This window comes from Euprymna scolopes, chromosome 28 (assembly GCF_053919585.1).
Source record: "Euprymna scolopes isolate OS-2025 chromosome 28, ASM5391958v1, whole genome shotgun sequence".
NCBI classification, from domain to species: Eukaryota; Metazoa; Mollusca; class Cephalopoda; order Sepiida; family Sepiolidae; genus Euprymna; species Euprymna scolopes.
The window spans coordinates 13,649,940-13,673,751 of NC_136509.1; the positions used below are offsets into that span (position 1 = coordinate 13,649,940).

At 31.5% G+C, this 23,812-nt stretch overlaps 1 protein-coding gene across 14 annotated transcripts in view; it reads right to left on the reverse strand.

The window, feature by feature from the left end:
* LOC145249475 (target of Myb1 membrane trafficking protein-like) overlaps positions 1-23,812 on the reverse strand; it is a 202,341-nt gene that overhangs the window by 17,333 nt on the left and 161,196 nt on the right. For 4 of the 14 annotated variants that reach the window (XM_080111068.1, XM_080111062.1, XM_080111070.1 and 1 more), the window contains 4 exons: positions 23,267-23,424; positions 15,818-15,929; positions 11,215-11,362; positions 9,637-9,727 (listed from right to left, as the gene is read on the reverse strand). In XM_080111068.1, coding sequence (XP_079967194.1) covers positions 9,637-9,727; positions 11,215-11,362; positions 15,818-15,929; positions 23,267-23,424 — 509 coding nt within the window. Of the gene's footprint in view, positions 1-1,479; positions 1,507-2,609; positions 2,648-9,636; positions 9,728-11,214; positions 11,363-15,817; positions 15,945-23,266; positions 23,425-23,812 lie in introns of all 14 variants that reach the window. The other 10 variants (XM_080111069.1, XM_080111065.1, XM_080111066.1 and 7 more) reach the window with 5 other exon arrangements.

The following is a 23,812-nucleotide window of genomic DNA, read 5'->3' on the forward strand; positions in this document are numbered from 1 at the left end:
TCTTATATATATGGATTAGGTCCTTGCTAATGAAGCCAGGGACGGCTTCTGTCGCCAGGTTTGGATCTATCGACTGGTGTTAATTGTGACACCCTGCACTGATGATTCCCGAAAGGCTGAAACACTAATGTCTGTAGGTATTTAATAATTATTATAGTAAATAATTATATATATATATATATATTGTAGAATCAAGAATGCGCTTACCTTCCCTCCCCACCATTATGGACCATTTAACTAATTTCAACATATTTATTCAGTAGCAATTAGTGGTATGCTAATTGCCATTGGACCAGCCTACAATTAGTCAGGGATGGTGGATTGTTCTATTTTGAGGCGCCTGATTGGCTAAACATTCAGCACAACATCTTCATTGGATTAGCTGGCTCACCCTAGCAATATTCTACATTATATATATATATATATATAAAAAGGCTATATGTCTGTCTGTTTGTCTATATTTTCAAACTATCTCCTCTGAAACAAAGCAGCGCTAGGGGCCTCAAATGATTGGATTTTTTACAGACCGTTCTTTTATGGGTCTTTAACCAGTTAAAATATTTTTAAGGAGTAAAAATGAGTAAAATTGAAAACAGTCGTTGTACATTCATCTTAGTTTATTTTTAATCAGTTCATATGCGTGTCACGTTGGTCACATCATCTTTGGATGCTACAGTTTCTGGTTTTGATTCTAGTTGATTGAACCCAAATATCTTTTTATTTTTCAAAAGTTTTGACTATAATAATATATATGAAATCTGAACAAATTAAAATATCATATTTAAGCATATTTTTCACCCAGGCAAAGCACCCCCCACTAATATATATATATATATATATATATATATATATATATATATATATTTATTTATTTATTACAAAAATTTTTTTTTTAATTAAAAATAAGATATTTCTAGATACTTTTTTTCTTCAAGCAATTTTTGCAAAAAATGACTTATAATAATTGGAAAAAAAAAATCACAAAATGTTCTTAGCTGCTATGTTAGCAATAAAACAAATTCAACTCTAAAAAAAAAAAAAAAAATAAAAAAATCCTTTTGTTTATACAGTTCTAGCTTAAAGTTTTTTTTATGTGAATAGTTTCAAAAACAAACAATGTACTAATGGCGAATGAACTCAACAAGTTGAAGATACGCTTTGAATATGAAAGCGAATCAGCATAATAATCATAAAACAAATGGATAGGAAATCGTTTAAGGAATTGTTCTCCATGTGGCAAAACTCAACAAATGAAAAAAAGAAAAATAAATAAAATAAAACAAAACAAAAAAAAATTTTTTTAAAAGGGGGAGGGGGAGTACAAGATCAAAACCCCTTTCTGATGCAGTCAGTCTGCCAAAGAAAGTAATAACAACATTAACAAGTACATCCCATTAAGACCAGGAGATTGTTGGTCCCATGCAAGATGTGTCTTGATGTAGGGTGAATAAGGGGGCAGGGAGGAGGGGGCAACATTACCTCAAGGGTATCATCACCCAGGGGCAACTGAAAAGCAAAGAAGATATTATAAACAAATAAAGATTAACAAAAAAAGAAATCATTAAAAGATGAGAAGAAATTAAATGGATTCTTTTCTTGGTCATTCCAGTTCTGAAAATATATACATATATTACATGGATTTTGGTGGTAATCTAAACCCTCACTCCCCAAACAAATAAGCAACTCCATATTTAGAAGTTTAAAAGTATCAGAATCGAGAATTTTATCGGAATCGTGAATTTAAAACAGAATTGGTAATTATATCAGATTCGGAGGGAAAATATTGAAATTGTCCCATCGCTAGTGGTTATCAAAGTGAAATTGGGAGTTAAGTAACAAAGCTAAAATTGGGAGTTAAGCAACAGTTCTTGAGTCAGAGAAGTAATGGGTATGTCATGTTAATCATTATTACACCATATCCCACTTTAGTAATGATAACACCTGCCAAAGCTCAACTTTTAGATTAAAAATCATGAACAGATTTTGTGTACACACACACACACACACACACACAGAGCTTAAAGCTGGGAAATATTCAGAAAATGAAGAGTTGCCAACATCATTAAGACCTAAATAAAAATTAGCATATAGAAAGGTGCTTATCCAGTTTCACCTCAATATTTAAAACTGCATGTCAAAAGAAAATTAAAAAAATAACAAAAAAAAAAAAAAAGAAAAAACATAATCCAGCAAAAATTATGCAACTTTATGCAGTATTTTTTGTTGAAAAAAAAATTGGTTATTGAATTCTTTCATCGTCTATTTGTCTTCATGAAGAGCAACAACAAAGGGAGATAAGTCAAATTTTAGGAATCAACATAGACCTCCTTCTCTTAGAATGGATTCCAAAATTTGCTAGGGGTATATTATATTGAATTAAAAAAAAAAAAAAAATACTAGATGAATTTAGGTTTACACCACCTTTTTTTTTTTTTTTTACATAACAGAGATATAAATATATAATAAAGTTTTTTGTGCAATTATAATTTTTTACTGTGAAGATAAAACTGGATAAGCACGGATAAATACTATGTAGGGGAGATAATTGAATTCGGTTTGGTTTTCCATCTTTCAAACTATTGTCTTAATTTATTAAAGTATTCATGTACCACAGGTTCCTCAAATGTTCCCTTTTCGTCAGCGTCAACTGAAAAAATAATAGTGACTTACTTCAATTTTTCATAAATTTAATGTTAATTTTTTTTTTAATTAAACGTTTTGATAAAATAAAAAATTACTTGTTACTAAAGAAATAACATTTATCAGTAATTAATGTTTCTACTTCGTTTTTATCAATTTAAAAATACAAAAACAAACATTTTATTTTACCTACAATACGAATGGAGTCAGTGCTTATAGTAATAACTTGGGTGACGTGTGTATTTGTTAAATTTACTTTTTTTTTGGGGGGGGGGGGTTCAACATTTGCCTTTCAATTGAACATTGAACACTAAAGTGAATTTATATTTAAATTAAAAAGAAAAGGGGTTCTTGTCCAGGATTCTCTGTATATTAAGAAACAAAAATACAGAAAATATCTGTAAGATGTATGAACCCATAATGAAATGAAAAGATATTCCAAAAATCACATAAATTGATCAAATAGTTTTATTTTTACAAATAAGAAAATCGTATTTTATAAGTATGGAGTGATTATCTTACCCACTATTTTGAAAAAAAAATATAGTGACAAGAGAGACAACTCAACAATAATTCAAACTTGCTAGATTTATGTTGTAATGCTTACAAATTCCCATCAATTGCTTAAAAATTATTTCCTTATTTTTAAAAACAAAACTTAGTTTATGTGATTTTTAGAATATGATATTTCCATTTCGTCATGGGTACGTACAACATACAGATTTTTGGGAAGCAGAAGATTGGGCAACTCAAAATATGATGGCACCAGTGTTAGGTGAAAACTTCGAGTTGACTTAAAAATGTTCTGTTTACTAAACTGGATTTCCTGTTTTAGTTAAAAAAGCAAATTAGCATGAAAAAAAAAATACATGTAAAACTTTTGTACACAAGTTTTTTTTTTTAAATATATTTTATAGAAATAAATAATATATATCTTACTTTTAATATATTTTACAGAAGTAAGTAATATGTATTTATTTTTTTCCCGGGAAAAATAGAATACAATACTTTTTTCAATGGTTTGAATCTATTTTTAGTATTATAAAACTATATTTATTTATATTTAGGAAAATAATCTTTTGTATTAAGAAAATATATTTTTGAACAAAATAACAAACAAAGAAACCCTTAATACACATAATATATGACAATTTTATGTAAAAAAAAATATTGCCAAAGTAATTTCTTTTAACTCTGTAAAGCCAAAGGAACTCCTGCAGGTGATTTCCAAAGTTTTAAGGGCTAGTTGCTCGCATTGTTTGGAATCTGCTTTTGCAATTGCTCCATGAGCCTGCATACAATGCGAGGAACTAGTGCTGAAAATTTCAGAAATTACCCGCGGGAGTTTCTCTGGTATCGCAAAGTTTAAAAACATGAAATCCACATGTATTATGATTGTTAAAGTAATATATTTTTATAATATTAAAAACAGATTCAAACCATTGAAAAAAAAAAAAAAAAAGCATTGTATTTTACTTTTCAAAAAATAAATAAATAAAGTATTTGATTTATTCTTTTATTTCTATAAAATATGTTTAAAAAATAAAAAATGAAAATGTGTACAAAAGTTTCACATGTTAATTTTCTATCAGGAGTTTATCTAGTTTAGTAAGTGGAGTATTCTTAGATCGGTATGAGGTTTTCACCTGACACCAGTCTGACTTGCCCAGATTATTTTTTTTATTTTCGGTTTTTAATATGTACAAGCACACTTAAAAAGAAAAAGAAAAAAAAAGAGAAAAAAAGTAGAATTTGAAAGAGAATTATCTGCCTTACATTTATTACTCTTTCTCTTGAAACTTGTTTGCAACCAAAATAGAAAAATAGTTTTTGAATCAAATCAGTGTGCATTGCACTTTGAAGATCTGCGAGAGATCAAGCAAAAAACTTGAAAGAATTGTAGAAATCTTTGTACGTAGTGCGACACTGATTAAGTGGGGGCAAACTCATCTCCAGTTAAAAACAAAAATTATTCACTCTGGGTTTCATCCCACATGTGAAGTGGCAACTGCCATTCTCTTCATCTTTAATGGATTCTGAAACTGGTCATCATTTTATAGATGCTACAAATTATGACATCGATTATGGTTTCATTTAGTTCACCGCATATCAATCAGTTATTTAATGCCAAATAAAGTTGTCAAATAACATTCTAGAGGCAGAATAATCATTTATATTCTTAGAATACAGTGCTCTTGGAATATGTTTCACTACTCATAGAAAAAATTACTTTTTGAAGGAAATTTCACAGAGGGTATCAATCGTCGATTAAGAACAGAAAAACAGTACTCCATAAGTAACATTACTTCCAGAATACATTGCTCTTTGAAAACATTACTCCTTGTCATTGGTAATCTTTGTTCTGAACACAATCAACTCTCAATCAGTCTTGTTAAGAAAATATCAATGAAAAATAAGGTTTCAATTTTTTGAAGAATCAGATTTAATGCTACGATTGGAGATGCACTTATATAGTTTATAGACACTAGAGCAGGACATGAATAGCCAATCGATATTTGGAGTAATCGCCAAAATGGCTTAGAATTCTCTGGCTATGGACTGCTCTGCCACCAGGATCAATTCCAAAAACATCATAGGTGGCCACCCATAGTTTACTGGTGGCCCAATTTTGGGAGGGATTTTATCTCTCTTCTTGGGGTTGCAGTCAGCGAATTTGTGGTCTTGGCATCAATTATAAACAAAAAAATAAAAACACTTCAAGATTATTCATAGATGTTTTTAGTTTGGTTTGTTTTACAGCATATCAACCCTTTTGTGGTTACTTTATGTCAAATATAATCATTTTCTGAAAAAAGGTTTCATGGTTTCAGTTCTTTATATTTTCAGATATTTATTCATGGTGTTTGATTTGGTTTGGTTATTTTGTAGAGAAAAATTATTTTTGCTTTTGGGTTTGCAGAACATGATTGAGTTTTGCAAAGGAAAAGGAAAGAAAAAATAACAATGTATGGTGCATTTTCAGTCAGAAGACATTCATAGAGGGCAATTTATAAATCAAGACATTAGAGTTCATTTTTATTTGAAAACGTCTTTTGACCCGATTGAAATAAATCCAAAAAGTAATTTTCTTTCTATATTTTACTCAGTTTAAATAAAAATTTTCAAAAGATAATTTTTGTTATCTGTTTTGGATAACTGAATGAATATTAACGCACTTTTGTATAAGTTTTTTTTTCTTAACCAAACTATTAAAATTTCAAGATTTGATTAAATTAAGGCTTTAAAGTGAATATATTTATATTTTTTTCCAAAATTCTACAAAAGACAAGAAAAAATTAATTTTTCAGTAAGAGTGGATTTTCTTTTATAAGTAAAAATGTCAAAATTTGTTTTTCAGAAATTATTAAAATGTAGAAGACTTTTTAGAAGATATACTTTTAAAAAATTAAAAAAAAAAAAAAAATTTTTAAATAAAAATAATGTGAATTCTAAGTATGTTGTAAATGTTTTTAACATTTACAACATACTTAGAATTCACATTTTATATTTTTAAAATTATACAAGTTATCTTAAAGTCTTTAAAACATTGCTTTCTGGCGTCAATGAAAGTTTTAAAGCAGATACAGATCAATATTTTTATGGATTAGAATTTTTAGTAAAAATAAAATGTATTAGAAAAACATTTTTTTCTTACATTAAAAAAAATTCTTCACACAAAAATTTTTTTATGGAAATTTACTGCAGATTTCACAATATTTAATTTCCAAAGTTTCTAGAGTTTCAAAATTTCTCTAGAATATTATCTCTTACTTCTATTTTATAACAAATGCAAAAAAAAAAAAATCAATGTAGATTCGGATGAAATATTATTTCAATAACATTTAATCGAAATACATTTTTGTTGATTTAAAAACATTAGTTGATCTGCATCAGCCGTTGATAGTGAAACAGAATATTAAATTAGCTTTGACAAACTCATCTATGATGTAGTTAAGGATTCCCAAATGGTCGCCCTTACTTACACACACACACATATATATATATATATATATATATATGATAGAACTTGAATGCCTACTAGATGCTATCCTCAAGTGTCTAAGGTTTCTCTGTACAAGGGGTTTGTCAGGACCTGGCATGAAGACACTTTTCCCTACAAGTAAACGATGACTGAATATTCAAAATCACATAGTATTTGCTGCCCAAATAAAATCTTAATATGGCTTGCCAACACTGGTTTTTATAAAAAATGATGGCACCTTCTCCAAGTGATGTTACTTCAAGTAACAGTACGAAGCTGGATACTCCACCAGACTAGATGAATTCTTGTACTGCAATCCAGTAAGACCAAGAGATCACAAGAAAGGTATACTATAACATATTTAAATGGCCATATATAAAGATCAACTATTAGCTCCAGGAGGTGGGGGCCCCTTAATTTCTGAGAACTTCGATTAAAGTAAAATGAAACAAAAGTGTGTGTGTGCATATATAGTAAGTTATAAAATATATATGGCATAACTTACTACCTAGCTCTACCCACGTATTAAGCACTGAAGAAGTAAATACTTAAAGTTTACGCATAAATTTATACTTTCGTATATTAACTTATGTGATTAAATTCAGTAATCATATATATATATATATATATATATATATATATATATATATATATATATGATTACTGAATTTAATCACATAAGTTAATATACGAAAGTAAGACACACACTTTTTATTTGTTTTACATAAGCATTAATATTCCGCTACACATGCATAAGCATGTTTCAGTCAACCAGTTACAAGTAACTAGAGACCTCTTTAGGCAATATTGCTTATAAAAAAGTTTAGTCCATAATGAAAATTAGTATAAACAATATCACCTGCAGGTCTTTAGTTACTTGTAACTTTTGTCTCAGGAAAATATTAACCTAAAATTATATATATATATATATATATATATATATATATATATATACGCACACACACACGAGTTGCATCTACCAGATATTGTCTGGGATTCATTAATATCATTACAAAAAATATTGCTAGTCAAAATCAAATGTTTATTTCATGTTTGTGGTAGATACTATGTATTAAATCAGAAAATAGCGAATAATATGAAAAATAGAACGATTACAAATATCATAGATGGCTTGAAAGAAACCTTTATATTTTTTTAGATTGTCCTTTAAGTGTTATGCTTGAAGGAAATAAAAAAAAGTAAAGATTGAAAAATATTTAATTAGTGCTGGTGAAATGCTAAAAATGAGAAAACTGGCGTACATTTGTCGAAGTAATCACTGGAGTTTTTTACATTTACAAATGATCAAGATAGCAATAGTTTGATACTGAACAGCAGTAATGGATCAAGCTGACAGGAATGTTTGCATATATTTTAAAACCAAAATGTTTATGACATCATTTCTAATAATTCGATTAGAAATGATATTTATCTGACTTAATCCACAAATTGAAAATAATTTTTCAGATCTTTTTCTTTTTTAAATCATATTCACTCCAATCAAAGCAAATCTTTATTGTGAATAATTATGATTGAAATTGTTTCTTATTGTTGTACCACTTGTGTTATTCAGCCACAAAAATAATTTTTAAAAATTACAAACATTCAAAAGCAAAAAGCAAAACTGATCAAGAAAATAAATCTAGCAAAAAAGTCCAAAGCATCACATTTTTCTAAGAAAAAACTACAACTCAATTTGATCAATAAAAGAAAATAAAAACAAAAAACAATGAATGTCAAGGGTTTTCACCTAACATTAACTCAGCTCACCTTCAATCAATTTAAAGGGTTTCAGCCATATTGAAATCATTATTAAAACCATATATTTTATAAAAATGACAAAAAAATAACTTAATATTTGCAATGACTTATAAACGCGTCCTTAGATACGAGTGCCTAATTATGATATATAATTTGGCATAGATGGTAGCATTCTCAGATAGCTAACAGCTATAAATCTTGTACATCAGTTCCGTTTTTCATTATTCCATATCGTCATAATATTTGAGTACTACAACTCAACTAAATCATGTTGACACCCCCATTCTCATCAGACAACCAACACTGATCGACATTTAGCCTGGTTAGTATTTAAATAAGTGACCACTTCGAGGAGACTGAAATTTAAAAAAGGCCTAAAATTTAAAAAAGGGCCTAAAATTTAAAAAAGGGCCTAAAATTTAAAAAAAGACTAAAATTTAAAAAAAGACTAAAATTTAAAAAAAGACTAAAATTTAAAAAAAGACTAAATATCAAAAAGACTAAATTTTAAAAAAGACTAAATTTTAAAAAAGACTAAATTTTAAAAAAGACTAAATTTTAAAAAAGACTAAATGCTTTAAGCAAACCTTTCGGTTATTTCCAGAGTTTCTTAATATAAAAACAAAAATAAAAAATCTATATGTTCTTACCTGTAACAGAAAGAAAGTATATTCTAAAAATCATGTAAATTAATCAAGTAGTTTTATTTTTAACCAAGAAAATCACATTTTGGGTAAGAGAGGAGCAACTATCTTCCATTGCCATCTTGAAATTAATCTTAAACAAAAAAGGAGATGATTTAACAATAATTGAAACTTGCATATTTTTGTTGGCACACCTGTGAATTCCCATTAATTACTTACAAATGATTTTCTGTATAAAAATAAAACTACTTGATAAATTTGTGATTTTTGGAATATGATATTTTTGTTTCATCACAGATTTTTCTTTACTTTTGATATAGGGGAATTTCTGGACAAGAACCAACATTTCATTCAGGTTCATGCTGAGAGTAGAACTGCTGACAGACTAATGTCCTGTGACATCCACTTACTTAGAAAGGAGATTTATTTAATAGAACTTCACTGTTCAGTCATTTAAAATCGATCCATGACTGCATAAAACTGTGGATGATTTTATGAGGCAAATTTTGGAAAGAGGAAAAAATATCTTATAAGCTGGCAAATATTATACTTATCATCTGAGTTACTGAAAAGAAGGAAGAGGTAAAGAAGGAGAACAAACAAACTGACCTGTCCATTTTTGGCTTGAGATTTCATGGATACTGCTTGTCCAAGACTGCCTCGGAATTGGTCCTCTTGTTGGTTGATGTATGCTGCATTTCTGAATAGATAATCATTAATTATTAGTTTGCAGCACAGCAGCATTTAAATGGGTCATAAGCAAGGCAATCCTTCTAGATAATCATGTTGGTCACAAGCAAAATTATATTTGCGTTTGATTGTCCACAAAGAAGCTAATAAAAGAATGTAAATGCCTACAACGTTATATAATGAAACCTTTTTCCTCGCACGTCTTGACTTTCACTGGCTGAGTGCTAATAGACGAATGAAATATGAAGCCCTTCTCAAAAGACAAATGAAGGTAAAAAAATCATTTGGGATTTGAGTCACGCGAGATGGCACTAAAAGAGAAAGGTAGTAATGCGAATAAAAAAAAAAAAATTAAGACTTGCGATGTTATATTGATTCGACAAAAGGTGTAAAGAGTTGAAGTTACAAAAGGAATCAATAAAATTAAATACTTCACTTTTGAATCGAATCAATGAGATGCGAATAACAACGGTTCACGTTTAAAAATATTACAACAGTCATCCACACAAAACGGACTGATGATTACAATCTTGTACCAATTGTTCCATCTTATTCGTTTCATAAGTGATGTTTTTGACAAAGGAGGAAGAATTGCTGTTTTCTGGATCAGTTGTTTGAAATGAATAGAATGTGGAGATTTTCAATCATCTCATAGTATTCATCATCCCTCAACTGTCAATTTAGTCATTTCATTAACACTTACTCTCGCATAGCTTTTTGGCCTTGATAAATGATCACTCAATAGAAAAAAAACCCCAAAAAACAAAAGAAAAACACAAGTTTTAAAAGTAAAGAATGAAGATATGAATTTGTCAATTGTTTGAATGCCAATAAATGGTTAAGATTCAAAGTAATATTTGTTGTTGCTGTTGGAACAGTGTTCAAATACTCCCTCCCATTTTTGTTGGCCATGTTTTCAGCTGTCTACTGATGTACCATCCAAGCAAAGAGATAAGGAGGATTACATCGCCAATTAATCCCCCCCCCCTCTGAGCAATGAATTTGATACCAAAGCCATTGAAGATGCTGTTACAATGAGACCGACGATAGAGGCTTCAGATTGAGCAATTGGTGAAGAAAACACAGCCAGGATGCGGTGGAGGCACTCCTTGTCAAAAACTTTCAACTCTACCATCCTCATGAGCAATGTCTCACAGTCAGGGATGACTCAACTGGATGATAGATTAGTAGACACGTCCCTTAGTTGATCTTAAGATCTCCTAATGCTTCACAAAGACCTAAGCAGAACTTCCACAGGTGAGCAGTTTGTGGAATACAATATTGCTGGGTTGCTTCCCAGCTTACTACAACATGGTTGTTTTCAAGTTCAATGTTAACAAGTTCTTGAGTTGTTCTCTTAAACAATCACATTCTATCCATTTTCAGCCATCATTTGTAATCCTCAATATGTTGACTCATATTAACTCATCATCATCCATAAGCTTTTAAGCCTTGATAAACGATCACTTATTAAAAAAAAAAAAAAGATATTCTTACGCAATGTTTTTCCTACTTTGGTCAAATGACTGTCTGGATTGTGCAAACATATCAAATTCAGTGTCCGGAACGACCGATGAAGATTTATTCACTGCGGGAGTGCTGTTGATTTGGCCCAGGATAGTGCTGATATTGCTACTATTTAAATCTATATAAAAAAAAAAGAAAAACAAAAGGTTTTGCTTTGATTCAACGCAATAAATGTTTCAACCAATAACAGTAGTTTAAATTTTAACATCTTTATATCTAATGAAATATAAAAATATTTCAATATTTAAAACAAGTAAAAGTCAATTCTTTAATCTTTATTCAAGAAAACACTTTGAGCCTGCTCTTGGCCTGCCAAAAGGACATCCAGTTAAACTTCCTGATGCTTCTGCTATGTTCAGAAAGACTTTTTGAAATTTGGCAGTTGAAACAGATTAGAACAGAATTGTAACAATGTTTAGCTTAACTTTTTAACATGTATAAAATTTAACTTTTATGTAATTTTCATGACATATTGCAGATATTTTGTTTTTCTTAAATTATAAATAAGCTAAACAATGTGATTAATATTGTAATTGGAAATGTTTATTTATGGACAAAAGTAAATCAAAAATACTTATGCCCTAAGTGAGGTTTGAACTTACAAACCAAATATGGCAAGCTAACGAATTTACAGTGGCAGGTACAAAATTATGAGTATATAGATGGTCTTACTTTCTTCCATCTCCACTTTTTTCAATAAGTTGGTCAGCCAAAGGCAACAATAGAAAAAGAAAGTTTATGCCCACTGATTTGGTATTTAGAAATATTTAATTTTCCTCACTTCTCGTGTTAATTTCTGATAGCTTGGAGGTAAGATACTAGCCTATGGAGACAAAAGTGACTTTGTGACTGGAGTTGATTCTCCTAACAGTAATATTATCTCCTATACTGAAGAGGACATAAATTCGAAACGCAGTAGATGTATGTGCATATCTGATAGTTTGTGAAATATTTAACACCAATAAACTTTTAAACTACTGGTTACATAACACTGAAATTAACAGGAAATATCAATCATACACCAGGGATGGTTTATAATAAGTAAAATCTTTGTTTGGATGGATGAATATAGAAGTTGGCAAGTTGAAATGCAAAGTGTTCATTTCAACTTGCTGAAATATTTGTATTAGTTTACACAATGTGTAATAATAAATATGAAAACGACACGAATTAAAATATATTTAAGCATATTTTACGAATGGGTAAGCCCTCCCCCTCTAGTATGTATATATAAATTGCTGAAATTGGTTGAAAAATGTTTTTTGCTTTTAACAACACAGACCAATATTTTTTTTATGTGATTGAAAAAACAGATTTTATTATTTAGTTTGTAAAATAAAAAATAAAAAAAACAATTGATCACAAAAGTAGAGAGGAAAAACTGACTTCTATATATATAAAAGGCAAAATGTGTGTGACCATTTCGTGTATGTCTGGCAAAGGCTTTTCTTGCACACGGTCCCGGGTTCATTACTATCGCTTACAACTGTTTATATAGGTCCTAGATAATAATATCTAGGATTTGGGAAAGCGGGTCGCCTCTAGATTTATTTACGTCAACTTTTATGAGATTTGCGCTATTTCTCTCTGTCGACTGTTTGTCCTGCTTTTTAGTAGAAATAAAGTGAAACTAAATGCAATCTGTGTGTTCTCAGCATCGCGGCGGGAAACGTCCAGAAGCAATCAGCTTTGATCAATGTGGGGACAAAGTCCTCTTATATCAGACAATTGCTAATCAATCTGGAAAATGGGGAGCTGGTTTCCCCCTCCCCAGCATCTGTTGGGGGGGAAAAAAACAGTCAAAGTTGGGTAAACAAACTCAAACGCTGCCGCACAGCAAAAGTTAACTGCATAACTCATTAATTAGGTCAAATGGAAGCAGCAGAACTTTTATTGCGGACACTTGTCAATACTTAAATAAATTCAAATGTGCTCCTGTTGTATGTCGCCGTGGCCCAGTGGTTAACGTCGCACGTTTTTTTTTTCACACTTTAATTTCCAACTTCGTCTCAAGGGTTCGGGTTTGATCCTCGTACTCACCTACCAAAACTTTTTTATTTTTATTTTAACCCCCACCCAACCCCGGAGTTTTGATTTATCCAAAACCACACACACCTCAAAACACCCGGGCGTCACCGGGACCCCCCGCTAGTTTATAAATATAAAAGTGAAAATGTGTGTATGTATGTATGTATGTATGTATGCATGTTTGCTTTTTGTGTAGGTCTGTAAAAGTCTTTTCGCTGGACTTCTCGGCCGGCTCATTCCTTCTTAAAACTTTTTATATCAAGTCTAAATGATAATATCTAAGAGTTACAAACGAGGGTCGCATGTGTATTTAATTTGCACAACTTTCACGCGTTATTTTTTCAGATTTTTAAATCATCACGAGTATCTTTCGCTTTTCAGTATAAAAAAGCGAAACTGGATTCTATTTGGTAGTTCCTGGTGGTCTCCGGAAAGCGATGTAAATGTTTGGTCAATGTCGGCTTTTTAGCGTCATATCAAACAATTGCTTTCGTCTGGACATTCCCCTAATAAACGGGGGGGAGTTGTTTTTCCCCAAAGTTGGGTAAAAACAAACAAACCGAGTTATTGACCTCATTAAAAACTGTCCCGCAGAAAATGTTAACTGCTGACTACTGTTGTTTACATCGTCATAACGCTCACAGAAAATGTTAACTCCACGATTTCCACTTGACCTCATTAAGTCGGGTTTCGGGTTTGATTCTACCTACATACCAAAACTTTTACCCCCCCCCTCGTGTTTCTCACTCAGGCAACGCCGGGTACCCTCGCTAGTTATCTATATATCTATATATATAAAAGCAAAAATGTATGTATGTGTGTGTATTTGTATGTCTGCTAAAAACTTTCGACACGGTTCATGGATTTTCACGAGATCAGTATCATTTTAAAGCCCAATCCTTCACTCGACAAATATCGAAAAATTGGCCAAAAACGTTAATTCCTTCACCCTGAAATCAGTAGTTTACTACGGGGGGGGGGGGGGGGAAGCAAAAACCATCCTCTCATGACGATGTCGCTTCTACACATGCGTCATACGACGTTGTAACCAGATTTAGTTTAAAGATTAAAAAAAATGACCTAATTTCATGTACATCGTCTTAGGTCAGTTGGTTAGAGTGCTGGGTCATTATCTAAAGGTTTTTGGGTTTGAATCGTGGTGTGAGATGTCTTTTTTTTTTTTTGATTTTTTAAATTTTAATATTGAAGCAGGGTTATTTAAGCCATTTTTCACATAACGTTTGTTTTTCTGTTTTTTTTTTTACTTCGCTTATTCTTAGGTTTTCATTAACATCCCCCACCCCACCCCACCACACACACTAAGCCATTTTTCACTTTTTTTTTTTTTCAGATTTTTTAAAGTTTTAACGTTCGTTTTTCTGTTTTCTTTTGTTTTTCCGATTTTTACATTTAACATCGTTCGTTCGCCTTACGTTAGTTTTTTTGTGGTTTTTTTTTTTCGATTTTTTTTATATAATGTTTAATTTTTATTTAATATTTATTTCGCTTATTCTTATGTTCTGATTACCCCCCCCCACCGCCTGAGCACACACACCCGCTAGTTATAATATAAATCTCACCTGTCTGTTTAAATATACATATGTATGTATGTATGTCTCGCAAAAACTTTCGACAGAGGCAATGGATTTTCATGAGATTGGTATCATTTTGAAGCTCAACCCTTCGGACGACAAATATTGAAAAATTGGTCCAAAACATTAATTTCTTCACCCTTAACTGGGCACTTTTCTACAGGGAGGGGTCGCTTTTTTTCGCCAATATTTTCAAAAGTCATTGCCTCTTTTCGATTGCCTAGCCTTGATTTAAACCTACGTCACTTCCGGTTTGGCGATGGGTGCAACAGCTAACATGTCACTTTTTTTTTTTTTTTTTAACTTTCTTTTCATCCTTCGCGGTACGGGTTCAAGCCTACCTGCCTACTACCAATTTTTTTTTTTTTTTGCTTACACACAGCTCCATTTTCTTTTCCACCTTTGCGTCACGGGTTTGAGTCTGCCTGCCTACTACAACTTTTTTTTGCTGAACACACACCTACAAACACCCGGACAATGCCGGGTACCCAAGCTAGTTATATATAAGATAACATTTTCTTATTGATAACATTTCTGTGGATTTATTTTTAAAAAGTGTAAAAATCCTTGAGGAAAAATAAACTATTACAATTGCTATCAATTTAATGTGCATGGAAAATTTTTCACATCTATAATGCCATGACAACGATGATGGGATCATCTGTGTGAGGATGATGCTATTTTATCTGGATAATTTGGCATGACTACTATTTGATAATTATGCAAAAAAATGCTGGAAAAATAATATTATTTAGAAACCCAATCTTCACATGGGAAGGGAGAGGACATTTTATAAATATTCTGTACTTTCATTTAATTTAATAAATAAAAGATACCATAAAAACTGAATTTGAAAGTCCTATCCAAAAAAAAATAACAGTCCATGAACTGCACACAAGTCCTGATTATTTGATATTATGTACAAAAAAAAGGAAAGAAAGAAATTGACTCACTCAAACCGGCTAATCGATCATGAATATCTGGCTGACCACTGTTGGTGGTGTGTCCACTTTCTTCGTCTAAGTCTATGAGGTTGCCAACATGCGACTGGCTGGATGCTTGCACCTGGACAGAGAAAGGCTAAAATAAAAATCCATTCAAAAAAGGTAAAAATACTGAGAACACTAACATTACTGATGATCGCGCACACAAAATACACACCCACCCAAAAAGCAAAAACACACAAAAAAGGTTTAGCAGATTCTCCAAAAATTAGTTGTTGTTTTTCTAAAATTCCATTCATATAAAAACTAAAATTTTTAAAAACTGTATGATGTACGTACCCATGATCACATAAATAAAATCAAATAGTTTTATTTTTAACCAAGAAAATCAAATTTTATGAGTATCCGAGAAGTGACTGTCTTGCCTATCATTTTAAAAAACATTTCAAGAAACAAAGGGATATAACTCAACAGTAATTCATATTCACTAGATTTATGTTGTAATGCCTACAAATTCCCATTAATTGCTCAAAAATGATTTTCTTGATTAAAAATAAACTACCTGATTAATTTGCGTGATTTTTGGAATATGATATTTTCGTTTTGTCATGGCTACATACACCATACAGGGAAGGAGAGTTCATTTAAAAAGAATGAAAATACTGTAAATATTTGTTATCATACAAACATTTTATTTACATATATTTTGTAAATGAATACATGAAATGGCAGTAAATATGTTAACGCAAAATCATTCTTTAGATTGGAATAAGATTTACTCAATAATTATACATTGCCGGTTTAAAGTTTGAAGCTTTAAAAGAGCAGAACAAAAATTCTTGGAGCTTAAACAATCATTTCAAAAACTAAAACAAACAAAACATTCCACAGAGAAATGTTTAATAAATCAAAAAAACAGAAAATAAAAGCAAAGAATTCGGAATTGGTCACATGATCAAAACAAATAGAATTCAATTATTGATGTAACACGTTAATCAGAGGGAAATTTCTAGATATCAAATACGTGAATGAATTTGGAATTTATAAAAAAATTTCAAATGTATATATGATATATAATATATTATACATCTATATTAATATATAATATATTGTGCATTTAGCTTCAAAATGCCATGGCCTTTTTTTTCCTAATTTTCCCCCTAACTTTTTCTTTTTGTTGTGATGATATAATCAAGTTATATATCTCTATTGCTCATCTTTCATTTAATATATATGTATATAATATATACTCAATGCATCATATATCATATAAAATATAACACATGTGATATACAATATATTAAATAATACTAGCAGGTCACCCGGCGTTGCCTGGTTGTAAAATATGTATAAACATGATATATTCGAAGTGGGCTTAAAAAGTCAATCAAAGTGTACCTGGATGTGCTGAAGAGTGTAGTGATCCCCTGGTGCTATCAGGTGGCTGCTGGCACAAGTAGGCTTGGTTTCAGAAGGAGTGCTACGACTTTGTACCCTTATCTCACTGCCCCCCCCTCCTCACTCGACCTGAACTCTCTGGACTACTTCATTTGGTCATATGTCGAACGCATCACCAACATGACCTCCCACAACACCATAGCCAGCCTGATCGCCACCATCCACCGAGTATCCGCAGAGTCACTGCTGGCGTATGTGGAAAATGCATGTTCCCAGTTTCAGACTCGTATTGGGGCGGTGATTGAGGCTGAAGGTGGCTACATCAGATAGATGTTAGCTCTACTACATAATCAAGGTACCTGAATTGATTTTTTAAATAAAAGTTTTAAAATAAAGCTGTAATGTTATTTTCTTTAGGGCAACAATTTTATACTTCCACATGTATATATATAAATATTTGCACATGTGTAGAAAATACACGTTTAGTCAACTTACGCCTGCCAAGTTCCAATTTTAACCCCCTGGCAGCTATTTTTACCAGGTAATAACCAAATTGAAACTGTTCCATAGGTCTGAATCGCTTATACATCAAATGTCAAGTTTGTTCACCAAAAATTGACTGAGTAGTTTTGTAGAGACTGTTCTGCACACATAAGCAAGATTATATATATATATATATACACACACATATATATACACACACAATACATACGCATTTTATTTATTTTTAATAAAGTGTACAATTCCTCTTTGTGTTAGTTTTTTAGTGTTTAAAGTTCTCTTCTGAAGAAAATAAAATCTTAGTCAACAAGAGTCATTTCCCTTGCATCAATGACGTAGACAAGTGATCATTAATTTTTCATTATTTTCTCTTTTTTTTTTTTATTATCAGAGGATCACTACACTCTTCAGCACATCCAGAACAACCCCCAGATGAACAGAGCTCCATGAGCCACCATTGCTGTTAATGCACCAAACTATCCAAGCAATTGTCACCATGTATTTACTAAGTGCTTCTTAGTCTGTCTCAACCAATTAGAGCTTTAGGTATTTCATAGTTGCAGTTACACATACATACTTTGTTTACAGAAATGAAATGGTGGTCAAAGTTTTATTTTAATGCCATGTTTTAAACTCTATTTGCAATAATCAATGTATTATTGTTAGTTCGAAGTTTTTGTTTTAAGGCATATCAGCCATTTTTGGGCTATTTAATGCCAAATCCAGCAATTTTGGAAAAAAGTTTTATTCTTCAAATATTTATTCATGGTGTTTGGTTGGAGTGTTTTATAATAGAAAATTGTTGTTTTTGACTTTGCAGAACATGATTGAGTTTTGCAAAGGAAAAGAAAAAAAAACAATAACATCAATGTTTGGTGAATTTAAGGTCAGGAAGCCGGTATCTTCAGACAGCCGGATATAATAGCAATTGCAGATCAAAGTGAACCTAATACCAACGATAACTAAGGGAAAACTTCACATTCCCTACAGCCATCGGATGTCTTTTATGGTCATATCCAGAACCAAAATATGAGGATGTGCTGGGTATTTGAGGAGATTAATCCAAAGAAATGTTGAATCAAAATAAGATATGGGGATCAGAGTTATCTTCCCTAGGAGATAAATTATTTTCTAAGATAGAATTATGATTTTTTTTTTTTTTACTTGGGAGAGTCACCACTTATCAAAGCTTGAAAGCCACTTGAGGATAAGGGTTAATGAATGTAAAGTGGTGGTGTAGTAATCGTTAATCGTGTAAATTGTGTAGAATTTGATTATTTATAGAGACGGCTTAACAAGAACTTGTTTATATTGGATTTGAAGGCAACCATGTTGTATTCAACTGGGAAGCATGCCAGCGGAAGTGTTCCAAGGCAGGCAGTTCTGAGAAAGAAGCTTTGTTCATGGAATCTGCGTTTACATTTAGGCACAGATAGATAGTGGGGAAAATCATATATAGTAGTAGTTAGTCGAGTGTTTTTTTTGTGAAAGTTTGGCAAGGGGAGGGGAACGATAAATTGAAGTTCAGTCGAGCACTTGCCATGAAAATAGCGATAGAGCAGAGACAGGCTTGCAACATTTCTACAAAACAAAAAGTAGATCCTCTGAATCTTGTTACAAACACAAGATTTTGTCACAACTGTTTTACAAACACGTGGTTAAAAATTCAGATCAGACTTCTTCCATTTTTGATTAGTTAATAATGTACTTATGCAGAATGCTGAACTAATGTTATTTAGAAACCCATTCTTAACATGGAGAGGGGAAGGGCATTTTATAACTATTCTAGACTTTCACCTAACAACATTGTAATATAGCACTGGGAGAGTTCATGATGCAAGTAAGTTTCGGTCTCACAGCAGTAAGCATTCTAACAAAGTATACAAAATTCCAGTCTGTAAAGGTATTCATTTAGGTTTACGGCAGACACCACACAAGAGAAAAGAAAATACAATTATAGATACAAAAAAAAAAAAAATGTTCTTGGTTTTTATGATCAAAAATATGTCTGATTTGACCATTTCCAGGCCAAAAAATGAGAAACCGGCATTTTTAATGGTTAAAAACTGCAATCAAAATTTAACAAAAAGAAAGCAGAGAAGCGTGTAAAGCAAAAGAAAACAAATCTAAATTAGCATTTGACATCTGCATGGTCGGATTATATATTAGTAAGTTTGGAATCAAGATCTTAATGTGTGCAACAAACACGGAAGCATGTTCGAGATGTAGATGACGTTTAAGAGGACAGAAGTCAGAGAGAAGGAGCATGATCATGTGAGAGAAGACGATCATGTTTTATGCAGAAAGTATATGGAAAGTGCGTAGAGTTATTACTTGTCTTCTGTTTCTTGCAATGTACACTACTACGTGTTGGGCCCTGTTACAATAGTTGCAAAACTTTATTTTCATTTCTAACTCCTTCATTCATATAATTTGTGTGTGTGTATAAGAAGCCATGTAAAATGCCAAAGTGTTGAAGTGACGTGACGCATGAACAAAAACAGGCAAACGAAGATCATATTTAAATTATAAATCTTCATCTATTTATTTTTCAAAATCATTCACATAAATAAATCAGTAAATATTGATGTACTGTTTAATATAATTGGGATAGTAAATACCTTTGACAATTTTGAGAATACAAAATTTTATATTCCTATATGCATTCTTTGGTTTTGCTTGGAAAAAGAATATATTCTCTTAATAAGATTTTTGTTTATCTTTGTTCAAACATCACTTTAATATCCCAGTTTCCTACATTGCTAACAGCCTTCTTATACACTTACATATTTGTTTACCAGCAATACTTCAAGAAAGTTACCTTTTTATATATATATATATATATATATATATATATATATATAATAAGTTATAAAATATATATGGTGATCAAGCTACACTGAATATTCCGCGTTTCATCCACTCTAGGACTCTTCAGGCTTATGTGCATAAGCCTGAAGAGTCCTAGAGTGGATGAAACGCGGAATATTCAGTGTAGCTTAATTGCCATATCTATTTTATAACTTACTAGCTCTACCTACGTATTGAGCACTTTTGAAGTAAATACTTAAAGTTTACGCATAAATCTATACTTTCGTATATTAATTTTATGTGAGTAAATTAAGTAGTTTATATATATATATATATATATATATATATATATATATATATACACACACACACACACACACACACATCTATTATAAAAGTGACCCTGTCAAAGGAACGGTTTCTACCAAACTGTAAATTTTGGGTCTGTAGACTTGAAACTTGACATATGGAGTATTTGAATCTGAATTTTTAGCAAAGAAAAAGAAAAAGCTGCTAAGAGGTCAAAATTGAAAATTGGAACTTAGCAGGCATAAGTTGACTTCAGTGTATCTTCTATACATGTACGTTCTTGTATTTGCATTAATTTGTATAGTTTTAATATGCAGGTGTCCTTAGATCATATCGTAGCAAATACTGTTTGAGAAGTTAATGCTTTAGTTTTGATTCTAGCTGATGGCACTCTAATCATATATTTTTTTAAAACTTTAAATCACCACTATATATTGGGTACAATATAATAATCAATAGAGAATTACCTCTATAATAACAAAGTCAAAATTTGCATGATTTAATATATGAGGTGCCTTCAATAAGTTTCCGGACTTTTTTGTACAGACATTTAAAATTGTTGTAGACTCTTGAGAATTCAGTATGTTATTGCTATACACCTTATGAGATGACTGACCAATTTTTATGATTTTATGTTCAAATGAACAGATACAGCAGGAATTGGAATACACCCTACTAAAGCCTGATTGTCAAAACTGGTGAATTTCAAAAATGCAATAAACTTGGAAAAAATTCCACAGAAACGTATGAAATGCTACATGAAATCTTACATGAATCAAACATCAGTTTTTGAGTGGCATAAGAGATTCAAGGAAAACAAGGAGTCTGTGAGGGATGATGAGAGGTGTTAGGAGTAAGGAACTCAGAACACCAGAGTTGATTGGTCAAATAAAGAATTTCATGGATAAGAACCATTGCGTGTCTATAGAGACAATAAGTGCACAGTTTGATGTCAGTGTGAGTGCCATCAGCTACAATCGAAACCAAAACATATAGCTCTTCATCCTTTTTCATTACAACCTGAGCTAAATCCATATACATACAAAATTTTTTTAAAATAATGTTAAAAATATAAATGTATATTTGTGCATGCATCGAAATAACACACCTGCGAAAAAATTTTTTTGACCTCTTAGCAGCTATTTTTACTGGCTAAAAACCAAATCAAATTTCACAAATCCAAATCCCTTATATATATATATATATATATATATATATATATATATATATATATATATAAGTTTTAAGTCTGTAGACCAAAAACTGACAGAATGGTTGTTAGTCACCATTCCTCACACAAACAAAGGTTACTTTTATATATGCATATAAATGCATGAATTGAGCATTTTAGTGAGAGAAAATAAGGGTTTCTTCCGAATGTAAAACTATTACTCTCCGTACTTAGAATAGAGGTCTTCAGAACTGGTAATGCAAATAAAGATAATTTCTTTTAGTTATATCATTGCAAAGGTGGCTTTGGAGTAAGGAGACTAATGCACAAGCAATTAGGGTTTGAATCTCAGTTTTACAATGTATCCTTTGAACAAACGTCCAAATCAACACTAATTTTTTTATAGTTTGGCTAATGTGCTCTACAGCTTTCTTAAGATGTAGTTTTCATTTACAATATTTTCCCTCTATTTAAAAACATTGAAAATTTGAGCACATGAATCCACATATTCTTAAACGTGAGAATGACATCAGAAAAGACATAAGATCTGGTTGTCAGGCAGTTGGGTTTTGAAATGCACGGAACAGCTTTTTGGTTTCAGCCTACATACATTTGCGTCCTATTTCAGCATCTGTATTTGAACAATTGTTCGTTCCTGCAACATATCCTCTCTACAGCAAGCTCTCCTCTAGAGACATCTTTGCTCATTCAGTCACATTCTTCATCTTCACTTAGATAATTTCATCCACAAAGTCATTGAACAAGCCTCTCCTCAGGATTGGAAAAAAAATCACAGCGGTCACCTGAAAAGCTTGCTCAGAGCAATGAAACAGAATACTAAGCTGATCCCGGGCCATTGTCTCTATTGAGTTCGCTGCTGAAATCGTAGTTGGTTAACACTTGTATCTACTACTATGGTAAACCATTGTGCTTGGTCAGCATTAATTCCGGACATGGTAAATTCTCTGGTTGGAGCCGACTCAACTGCTCCAGGGAAAATACCAAAACAAGTACATTTGCATTTGCTGCTAATTGGGAGAGACTGCTTACTTCAGTAAAGTTTATTTTCTTTCAATCTTACTTGACTAGTCAACAGGTTCTTATTTCCATTATTTAAGTCAATTAGCTTTATGAACATTTCTTTATGTAAATGTCATGATTATCTCTTATCCTTGAGTGGCATTTGGACCTTGATAAGCAGCAACTCATTAGTATAAAGGGAGAAAAATGAGGTGCAAAAATAGAGCAGCGTTAAGCAGAGTGTTTACCTGTTCATAAGAAGGAGGAAGGTAGGAGTCCTGTGATACGGGAGGCGTGGTACCCGTGTCAGCAGCCGGTGGCCCCGATTGGCCGGTGCGAAACCGCTCAAATCGTTCATAACGCAGGAATACATTATTAAGATCATCATTCACCCGTAATAATTCACCTGAAAATATAGAAATGAACAAAGTAATTTGGATTTTCTTTAGAAAAAAAATGGAGAAACAACAACAAAAAGAATATTTATAAATCATCATTTAGTAGTGTTGTGCAGACCCTCTCGACTGCAATCACCGACCCCAACGCTGTTTCCCTGGTATACTTTTCCATCTTAAATTGACGTTTTCTCACATGCAGTAAAAAATAAATAAATAAATAAATAAATAAAAGGAACAAAAGAAAAACTTCAACACATCTGTAGTTGGGCACTAGGTGCATGTATGACACCATAGCAGGGAAACGATCCTCTGCACGCTAATGTCCACAACCATGTCGTCTGTTGAGGTTTCTTTGTCATTAGTTGATGTTAGCTCATCTTAGCCTCCTAAACTTCC